The sequence below is a fragment of the Stegastes partitus genome, unplaced genomic scaffold (genome assembly GCF_000690725.1).
Source record: "Stegastes partitus isolate 25-593 unplaced genomic scaffold, Stegastes_partitus-1.0.2 Scaffold328, whole genome shotgun sequence".
Taxonomy (NCBI): Eukaryota; Metazoa; Chordata; class Actinopteri; family Pomacentridae; genus Stegastes; species Stegastes partitus.
The window spans coordinates 122682-133979 of NW_007578059.1; the positions used below are offsets into that span (position 1 = coordinate 122682).

The 11298-nt window shown below is 42.8% G+C and overlaps 1 protein-coding gene and 1 non-coding gene across 2 annotated transcripts; both read right to left on the bottom strand.

Annotated features, from left to right (window-relative positions):
- Positions 1-144: 144 nt before the first annotated feature.
- Positions 145-217, bottom strand: trnaf-gaa (transfer RNA phenylalanine (anticodon GAA)). The gene has a single exon. It is a non-coding gene; the product is annotated as a tRNA-Phe (tRNA).
- Positions 218-5217: 5000 nt separating this feature from the next.
- LOC103358729 (probable G-protein coupled receptor 22) lies at positions 5218-6906 on the bottom strand. Its single transcript, XM_008283808.1, has one exon. It carries the CDS (start codon positions 6904-6906, stop codon positions 5218-5220), a length of 1689 nt encoding a protein of 562 aa, XP_008282030.1.
- Positions 6907-11298: the final 4392 nt, after the last annotated feature.

The window sequence follows — 11298 nt, forward strand, 5'->3', positions numbered from 1 at the left end:
ATCGTTAATAAATACATAAAACTTGTTGCAAGTCTTTGCAGTAACATAATTGTACTTTGACGTCAATGTGTAGGTTGAAAAGGCTGGTTGTGTCCTAGCATGCTCTTTGGATGTCCCGAGGTAAACAAAAGAACCCCCATTCGCTGCCGAAACCCGGGATCGAACCAGGGACCTTTAGATCTTCAGTCTAACGCTCTCCCAACTGAGCTATTTCGGCGCGTCTGGGTCTCCAAAGGGGTCAAAGTAGAGATATACATACATATAACGTAGAACTTAAGAACTTAAATATGACGATAGTTGTGGCATTCGTGATCTCTGCTGACAACAGTGAACGCCGATGAAGCTTTCCGTACAACTTTGCTAGCTCAACAGCTATGCTAACATGACACGTCGTCTTCAACAGGTCGAGGAAGCCGCCAGAAGTTTCTTAGCCACAACGACAGGACACAAAAGAAAAAGTGACTTCACTATTGATTTCAGTACAGTACAGCTAACGAAAAAAACTGAAAAAAAAATGAGCTAATGCTACCATTTAGCTGTGTCGAGCTGGTGCTTTTCTAACAGGTGTACACAAGATGGCGCCATTGGAGACCATAAAACTCTGCTCGAGTTGTTCACTGCGGACGTTTGTCCTACACATGAAGACAAACAAGCACACCACTGAAAATTTAGAATCACCAATTAACCTCAGCGTGTTTTTGTACCGAGGGAGGAAGCCGGAGAACCCGGAGAGAACCCACGGTGCACAGGGGAAAACATGCAAACCCCACACAGAGAGATCCCAGGCGTCCTAACCGGGACGCGAACCAGCGATCTTCTGTAAAATTAACAATGGATTTATAATGAAGTCCCACAGGGCCTGTTTAATATGGAAATATAACGTCGTAATGGACCTTTACTGGTCATTCTGCTGGTCATCTCACCATAATCAAGACATAATATCAATCCAAGCCCCTACTTACGTAAGTCTCAAAGTACTTAGAAGTACTTTAGATAATTTGTTCAGCTGCAATAACATTTAATATATGTGAAATCAAAGCATTTTCTATGGCGTACCATTGATTTTTTTTTTTTTGAAAAAGTGAATTATTTTAACACATTTTTTGATGTATCACTTTCTTTTGTGTGGCATACGTTAACAGATCTGGAAGACGTGCATCCTGGTATGTGTCATTGCCTCTAGTGCAGGGTGGCATGCAGTACTACACATAACTGACATGCATGTTTAGTATACTGCCTTACTTTTCTGTTATTTGTTTCACAATCAGCTTTCAGTTCCAGCCATTCTGAGGTCTATGCCATGCATAAGTACTCTGTAAATGTTTTGAGCATCAGATAACATCCACTATCAGTTACATATGAAGATCTCTGTTAAAAAAAAAACAAAAAAAACGAAACGGGTCAGCAGTTACTCCTTTCAAAACCCTGTCAGTGTTTTTGTGGCTTTACTACCATCCATTACCAAGCTCAGACAGTGGCCAAATTTGTCATAGTTGCTACTGGCTTAATGTTTTGCCATAAATCATACTTAGTTGTTGGCTATTCTGACAACTAAATAAGACTTGTATGTTTTTGGATGAAACCCAAATGTGAAGACGCTGTCATAAAACTATAGGCCGGCGCAATATTCTAAGACTCTACTTGGCTAAAAACGGAATAAAATGATAAAGCCTGCTAATCTTATCATTCTGCACTTAGTGTTTGTCTTTCTGTTTTTTTTCTAATGGGGCTCTGCAGTGATGCAGTGCTGTCCCTTTATTAGTCATATGATGTCCCGATGCCAGTTTCTGTGCCTCCCGTCTCTTCTCTCTTTCCCCCCTAATCTCCCCTCCATACTGCCTTTCATTCTCTCTCTCTCTCTACATCTCTCTCTCACGTTTTTGTTCTACTGTCATCCCCCAAGGTGACTTTCCTTCCTTCACAGACACTGCAGCTGTTCCTCGCTTTTGTTCTGGAAGGCCTGAGTGTGGATAAGAGATGAGAGAGATGCAGACCGGCGGAATAAAGAGAAGGAGAACCAAGGGAGAAAATGGAAGTGTGAAAGAGGAGGGGACTGATGAGATTATCAAGCAGGATGGAGGAATCCACAGTTTTGATTCACTGCACACACACAAAAAAAAACAGTAAGGCAACAAACATGCAGACACGCACCACATGTGCAGACAGATTTGTTCTGGTAAATAAAAAAAAAAATGAAGCGTCAACATCAAGAGATTGAGCTGCCTCGACAGATGCTTACCTTACTAATACGTTTCATCTTCATTAGTACTGGTGATTAGCACAGTTGTCACATCACAGTGAGGCAGTGAGGGTTCACTACAGTCAGCACTAAATACTGCAAGTATCTGGGACGGAGTTTCTAAATTTAGGGATCAGAGAAACAGGGAGTGGAATCAGGAGAAGTAGCAAGGGAGGGACAGCTGAAAAAAAGAGATAGATTTGGACAGTAATGTCCAGAGGATAAGGGACAGCGGAATTCCCAGGTTGATGAATCCAAGCAGCTCTCTGGTAAAACTGCAGACAAAGAGCTTCAATTATGATGGAGCCCAAGCACACTTTTCAGCTGTCATTTAAAAAAAAGGCTCTTACTCATCATAAGAGCCACACAAGTGTCATCATTCATGCTTTCATTTACACATCATATCCATGTCAATTGTTAAATAGTCTAATGATTTCAGAGAGTTGACGACATACAAAATATGAACTGACCTTCCAGTCTCTGTAATGAGTCTGTGAATAATATGGATTATTTCAGGGATAGTTCCGTTTCTTTGAAGTGGGGTTATATGAGGTACTCACCCATAATCTATGTGCTACCTGCAGTAGACTGCTACAAAATATGTTTTGTTGCTGACCCTGTACAGAATGGTTCATTGCTTAGCTTCTGTGCAACTCTTTTCTGTCTGCTTTTCCAAACTGGGGACATCTACTGTAGGTAAAATACTATTGATTGGAGAACCTCACACAACCCCTCTTCCAAGAAATCAAACTGTCTCTTTAAGTCTGCAATTGCTCTATGTTGTAAAAGTCTTCAAGATTGACAAAATACATGACACTATATAATGGCTTTATCTGTGAAATGAAATATTCTGATGAGAAAAGTTCAGCATTTGCAAACTGACAGTACCAACACATTAACTGACACAGTGAACTGAGATAAACCAATTCTTATATCACCGTTTTAATACAGATTCTGTTCTGTTCTATACAATAACACATATTATAAATCTTATACAATACTAATATTTCTCTATACACGTGTTCATAAATGTACAGTACAGTGTACACACATACAGTATTAACACAAGTTCACGTACATGTATCTTCTCTTTACAGTAACTTTCCAACTCGCTAAGAGTTTCTCACAATGGCTGATTTTCTGTCCGGCAGATGATTGTGGCCAAAGAAAAGGCTTTTTGACTAAAACCCAAATTATACACTTTAGTATTTACATCCCTGAAAAATGTACATGAATACACAAGAATTATTGTCTTCTGTCTGGCTCACAAATAGTGTAAAAGTGGTGAGGATGAAAGAGGAGACAGCCCAAAGCCCAAGGAGCCCTCCAAGTCTCAAGTCCATATAAAGTTAAAAGTGTACTCTATCTATTTGGTGACATAAATCTTTACCTACTGTAACACCCATAATACAACAGCTGATTGAGGGCTGGTTTATTGTTTTTGTCCAGCAAGTTTGGAAATGAGACATGAAGCCCTGAGGAGAAAGAGAGACACAAGGTATAGTGTAACATGTCCAGGACTCAGTCCAGAGGCTGTTTGTCTCTGTAGTCATTCAGCATGCCGTCCAAAAGTAGTGACTCTGGCATCCAGAGAAACAGAAAGCTAAAACAAGGAGATGTCCCACGTAAGGGGTCATTTTTCCATGTTGGGATGTCTAATTTAAGATGTTAGTTAACCTGCAGTGACTTCAGAGAAGGTTATAATGAAGTTTTCACAAAATATTGCCCTTTAATTCCCACTTTAAAACTGAAGTGATACAATTTCAGTGGTATTACAGTGGCCTGTCATATACACATAGTTACAACTGCTCCATATGATTTGCTTTCTTGTTACATCCAGCAGCCTCCTGTTGTTAATCAGAAGATTAAGTCCTCCCAGACAATCCTGTGTTCACATTCTCTTTGTTCACATCCTGGGGCTCATTGCTTTGCTCACGATTTATTGCACATAAACATGGACACACACACATTTGTTCATTTACACACACACACACACACACGCACACACGCGCACACACACACACAGTCACACATGCAAACATCCAAACACAATCACACCAATATCCTCCATCATCATGACTAATAAAGTTCGTTGAAAAAAGAAAAGTCATGCCTTTAACTAGCACACATTCTTCTACAATATGGTGCTTGTTGGAAATTAAATCTGAATCCGTTTTTGTTTTTTGTTTTTTTGCAATTTCCTGGTAATTTCATGTGAGCCTGTAAACTTTGAATCTGAATGCTTGCATTTATCCGCTATTTATTTGCCATATACCATATAAAGTATGTGCAAACACTCTATGTTGATACATTGTTGTAAACATACAGCAGGACATTCAGCACCATGAGAATATACTAATAACTCAATTAAGGCATGAAAAAAAAGGAAAGAAAGAGAAATATAGACTTCCATTAATAATTTTCTCACTGAGATTATCTGTGCAGGTAGATATTGGTGTGCTTTCACAGATAATGACTAAATATAAATCAGTGTGCATTTAGTGTATGTGTGTGTCTGTATGTGTCTATCTGTGCATATTTACATGCACATGCAAATTGAAAGTGCACACAGGAGCAATATTGTACTGTATGCATTTGCAGTTATTTATCCCTTACCATACACATGGGGTGTACACTAGTATTTTCACTAGTCATGGCTACGGTGTTGTCATAATGCTTGGCTAGTGTTGCCATGGAGACACATTGGCCACCTTGTCAGTCAGGAAGTGGTCTAATAACAGCCTATGTAAGGAGAGTGGAAAGTAGGCTCTAATTAGAGCTCAAGGCTCACCTGTCTCCACGTCTGTGTGGAACCAGAGGCCATGGGATTTGTCCTGACCTTTGTAAACTAACTGGTTCTCATTTTTCCTCACACTCATGCACGAATATACCCACAATCCATCTCCATCAGCTTGGTAAGATACATACAATTCTTCACACGCACACTCAGACATGCAAGCACACTCTGAAGACCAGCCTCATTCCCTTACTGCCTCTGTGAGGCATCGATCAGTGCCATCACTGGCCTCCACCCTTGGCTTGCGACTCTTTCTCTGACCTCCTCCCTCCACCCAAGAGTTATGAATAACTGTCCCCCCACTGGGGGATGGGTCGACCTGCAGAAGCGACACAACCCTTTTCTTAACACGTGTTTTGAGGGCACGGCGCAGTTTTTGTCTGGTGAAAGCGTAGAGCAGAGGATGAAAGATAGTGGTTCCATAAGCCATCGCCAAGAAGCACAGACGGAGCCGGACCAAGCCGTCACTGGGACCCATACACAGGATCAGAACATTGACGGCAGACAGAGGGGCCCAGCAGCCCAGGAACGTGGATATGATGATTAGGGACATTTTTAGTACGCGGCGCTGACGTTCCCGACGGTCCCTGTGCCTGCGCACTGCTCGCCTCAAGGCGATGATGGCTGAAACCGAGGCCTGGACACCCATGGAGGAGGCAGGCAGAGGTGTGTTGGCGTGGGTCTGAGCTGAGGCCGTGGGTGGAGTTGGAGAAGCAGGGGTAGCTGGTGTGGTGGCAATGGGAGTGGTGGCAGCAGTACTGACAGTGGTGACTGTTGCGCCACTGTCAGACATCCCTTGGGGCATTGATGAGAGCGGTGGGGGTGATGTTGGTGTAGGGGTGGGGGAGGGGATGAGGGGAGGATGGTTGAGGTTCTGATTCTGGTTGGAGGACACTACCTCTGTGGGCAGACTCAGGTCCTTCTTCCTTTGCCTCAAGCAGCGTATTCTGCAGGTGGAGTCCTTTGCACGTGTACTCCTCATCATGTGAGAGCCAATTCGGATGTTGAGGGCCTGTAGGATCCTGGAGTAGGTGAACAACATGACTGCCACAGCAATGAAGAAGCAGGGCACTTGGAGTAACAAGTGGTAATACATAGCCAGGCCCGTGTAATACCCCTGCCCTCCAACACACAGCAGTGTCCTGTTTTGCCATCCTGGAGGCATGTGGTGTGAAGGGGAAGAGGGGTGAGTGGAGGGTAATAAGGATGGTGAGAGGGTGGAAAAAACAGGGGTCACTCCAGTGGTGTGCTCAGAGTCATTGTTCTGCCTTTCTGGCTCCTCATCCTCACTATCCTCAGCCCTCGAAGAGAAGAAGTCCCCCTCGAGGAAGGGCAGGAAGAAAACAGCTAGAGACACAGCCCACACCGCTGCCAGGAGCAGTGCAGCACGCCTGGGGGTCAGCAGGCGACTGGCTGGCCGCACTGAGATGTCGTATCGGTCCAAACTGATTACTAACACATTTACTGCTGTGGCCACACTGGTGAATGTGACACAGGCCTCATGAAAGCAGCAGAGTGTCGCCAGACTGCCCACTCCACTTTCATTAGATGGTAGCAGGATCACAGCCACAGTCAGTGGCAGACACAGCACACAGACCAGGATGTCAAGCACATGGAGGTTGACTGTTACCAGGTTGCTGACTGAATCCACCAGGTTGGACTGAGCACAGTAGAGCACAAGTACGGTCAGGTTGCTGCTGAAGCCCAACACAAGCTCCAGCATGAGCACAGTGGTCAAAGACACCTGGAATCCCAGAGGGTAGGGTGTGCTCCAGCCCTCCTCCACACCCACCTCTCCCCCTCCATCCAGCAGGCCTACCCCCTGACCGTCACTGGTCTCCAGGAGGTCTCGATAGCCTTCGGTCTCCATTGATGCCACAGCAGTCCTTCACACATAGCAACAGCGACCTCTACGCCAGACCATGTTCTATGTCTCCTTTTCCTCTGGCTCAAATGAGACAGCGATAAAGATGACAGCCAGATGCGTGGTTGTATCTATGGGAGAAAAAAAACACAGAAAAAATAAAAAGAGGAGAAAGACAGACAGGGGACAGAGAATGATCAAGCAGTTTAGAAGTCAGCTCATCTCATATTTACTCAAAAATAACACTGTGCAACAAGTACAAGTCAAACTTGTCAGATTTCACAAGTGAAGAGAAGCTACGAGTTGACACAGGGAGGTGAAAGTGATCTTGGCAGTCGACTGGAGGCATAGGGTGCAGTTGAAGCTGCTGCTGATGACCCATGATGCCTCACTGGGCTCAGCGGTTAGACAGCAGCATGCTTCATATAGACAATGCTAGCAGTTCAGAGAGGATTTCAGAGCAGGATGTCTCTTGGGGGACATTTGCAGGTATGAGTGCTTACACAGCAAAGTATCCCTGAACTGTACAGATTTTAGCAAACCTGTGGGGATTTATTTCTTACAATTCCTATACAATGCTGAATTCTGTTGCAAATACGTAACCTTCTCTCATGAGCATGAGTGGGTGGATGTTTGATTCATTCTTACGCAACATACATTATATAGGTCAGAAACAAAGCTTGCAGGATGAAGCATGTGCAAATAAACAGGAGTCAACCAGCACACCTGTGGTTTAAGGTGTCACATATACCACATGTTGTCTGTAGTTGTTCCTCAATCATCTACAACCAACCCTGTGAAGACAACTCCAGCCTGTGCAGATCCATCAAACGTCAATGTTAAATCCTCTGTCTTGTTTTTTCTACAAGCGGTACAAAATTGTCAGCTTCTACCTCCGAGTGAAGAGGTGGCAGGGACATTGGTAGACTGGGAGAAAGAGCGTGTGGTGCATGTCAACATAGCAGGCACCCAACTGAGGGTGGCAGCGGTTAATAGTTCTCACAGGGGGACGTAATGAAGACGAATGGATCAATGATCCACAGACAGTGCCACATAAACAATGCTATCAGAGAAAGACCAGCTCCCCTGGCATCCTCGCTCCACACCCCCTCTTTCTCCTTCTCTCTCCGATATCCTTCACATCCCTTCCTACTCTGTTCCCTTTTCAGTTTACTGGCGAAGACAGACTACTTTGCATGTAGAGCATGTTATTCATGGCTGGCTGGATGCTCTCCTGTGCATGGGAAGGAATCATACAAAGTGTTGGTTGGTTCAAGGGAAGACGTCTGCTTGATATGCAGTAAGAAACAGAACTAATCCCTGATTGACTAAATGAAGAAGAGCTCCAAGTGTGTCCTTACTAGCAGCATTAACCCCAGCTTTTGCTATCAGCCTTTCCTCTGCCACAGCTTTTGTTTTCACCCTCTTGTTTGCCCTTTTCCTTTGTTTTATTTCACAGTTTTTCCTCCCATTTGTCATGTGGAAAGGACCTGCAGGCAGAACAGGACTCAGTGTGGAACAGTGGTCTACCTTAATTCACTAATGGGTTTCATGGGGTTTGCGGTGGTGCTGGAACACTGATTTAAAGCATCATCGATCTGCCAATTTAACAAGCCTGAGGCAAGAGAGCACATAAACACACTCCCAATCACATCCTCTTGCGGGTACCTGCGGTCTCATTTTGAGTGCTGAATAAAATAGTTGTGAGTTCAATTCCTTTCTTTAAAACGCCAGCTACAGTTGAACAATAAGTTTTATTTTGGAGTTTTATACAATTTTTTGACTTAATTATTACTTTGTCCCAAGTCACCAAATATGTTGAGCACAAGAACCATTTAAAACATTCTTCTTCCACATTTATAGTGTTTTCTCTGCCCCCCAAAAAACATCGAGCGGATCGTGACCTTATAATTCCATCAATATCAATTGTGTTTGTCTTTGTTCAATATCGTTGACAACACGGTGCTACAGGGGCTCAAGGAACAAATAAAGAGGCCACTTTATATTTGACCGTCAATCACTTGCACCAATCACAGAGAAAACATACATGTCAATACTGCATCAACCAAGCAGTGTCTTCCAGCTCATGTGAGGGTTGATTGAAGCACTACGGTAAATTAAGGTCAGGGAAAGAACTGAGTGTTTGGTAGCATATAAGCAGCATGAAATAAATAAAAGGAAGTATAACGTGACTGACAAAAATGGAATGGTGTAACACACCAGTCAGCAGTGATCTAAATATTACTACTCACAGATACTGTGACAGCAGAACAGAGACAAAGAGTTTTTGACAAGAGTAAAATTAGCCACAGTATTTTGTAGTCCCTGAGTTGATCGGTGTCATCAAACATCAGACCATCATCTGTTTCTCTTAACTCTCTTGCCAATAATTACACGAGTATGATTGTGTAGCAGGGCAGGCAATGAGGAGGCAGAATAGCTTTCAACAAGAGTAATTTATGCTATTCTATGACAAAGAAACAATGAGCCACAATCTGTCCCATGATAAAGAATACTTAGTGCTCTGTGATGAACTGGTAACAGTTACAAAGGGACACACACACAATAGAGTGAAAAACGTCTATGTTAGCATGTGGTTGCTCCCAGCAAGACAAAATGTCAGAAGCCCGTTTTATCAGCAGCTGTGACTCTGACCTGTGGGCAGCAAAAGACACCATATTCTAGTTTTTACAGGGACAGAGGGAAGAATAAAATTAAAATGTGTAGACAGGGTGGTGAACTTTGGTTAGCTTGTCTAATAATCACCACTCTTTCTGTCTGTCAGTGGGAATTGTAAATACTGGGGTGCATTTGAGGTTGCAGATCAATCTTGGGCATTTTGTGCTCCTGGTTAACGGCGAGGAAAGCTGCACAGAAGTCCCTGCACTGCAGTCTGTGGTAATATCGGTAATTTTTTTGTTCTGACAAGTGCATTGTGTTATTGTGCCATGCTTGTTGCAATCAGCCACAGTGTTGGGGTGTGTGTATTTGGAAGGAAGCTGGTGCATGTTTGAGTCAGTAGTGGCAACAAAAATAACTGGCAACAAAGTGAAACTTTGGCTACATAAATAGCATTTAGTCTGTGATTGACAAGTCAGACAAAAGGGAAGGGGAGGGGGAAGCTTAAAGCATGCAAATCATGTTATATTAAGAAATGACCCAAAGACAATGCCATTAAAATGAAGAATGTTTTAGTTTTAAATGTGTTCTGACAGCTCTGCTTTAGTAGGTAAACCTGAAGACATTCATTCATTCGTTCATTCATTCATGCATTCATTCATTCATTCATTCATTCATTCATTTATTTATTTATGTCACAGACTTGGTTTAAATTGGTTTCAGTAACCTCATGGTTCCTCTCTCAGTTATTCATCACTGGAATACTTTACAGACATGTGTTGAAAGCTTAGTAATGTAATTGATTGGGTCAGTATGGAACCCAAACAGTCATTTCAAGATTTTACTTAGGCTTTGCAGATGTTTCCATCACATCTGGGGTGTCATTTACTGTAGATTTTCTGATATCCTCCAAAGCAGCAAACTGGCAGTGTCCTAGGCTGCACAGCTTCCCGGACCCTGCTGTCAGGGTTATTATAGGTGTTGGGTAGGAGATGACAGGTTGTCAAGCCTCTTTCTACAACATCAGAGGGTAAATACTGAAGCAGATCCTCTTGTCAGAGTGAAAAGTTCAGTTTCTCTGTTCCTTTTCTAACTCTTTTTTTTTCCTAATCTCTTGCAATTTTGCGTTCACTCTGCGCACACACACACACACACACACCTACACCAAGCCATCCATGTATTTAATTTGTACTCCTGACAACACGTTTCCTGCCAGAGGCTTAATTACTTCTTCCCAGCACAAAGACAAACAGTGGGCACACTTTCGTCCCAGGCACCATCTAAAACAACATAGTGTGAAGTATTTCTTGGCATATTTGTTAGGTGCGTCTTAGTGAAATAACACAGAAGATTACTAGATTGAGAGGACAAGTCAGAAGAAAAGGACTTCCAGCAATGCTGAAACTAATAGTGATGTACTGGCATAGACTTGTCTTCCAAGAGAAAGAGCACTGACAAAAAAAAAAGATTAAAAAAACAAGTCATAATTATATAAAAAGTACAATCCACCGTTCTCGTTGCAGCCCACCAGGGAGCTGACAAAATCCACTTTGCAGAAGTAGCTCAGTGGAAGTCAAGATCAAATTCAAGTTTTAAGTTAATGGCACAGCTTCAACTCCCTTGTCAGTCTTTGTGTATTTATATTATTATGGTTCTGTTTTTAAATCAAAGTGGCTAGTTCAGTTTCCACTCTACAGTTTAGCCTAAATAAAAATGCTCATGCTTTTCAGACCTAACGAATGAACTGCACAAACTCGCAAATACACTATAATGTCATTT

Excerpts from the sequence above, each read along its gene's own strand:
- LOC103358729 (XM_008283808.1), bottom strand. The coding sequence starts at position 6,906 with ATGGAGACCGAAGGCTATCGAGACCTCCTGGAGACCAGTGACGGTCAG.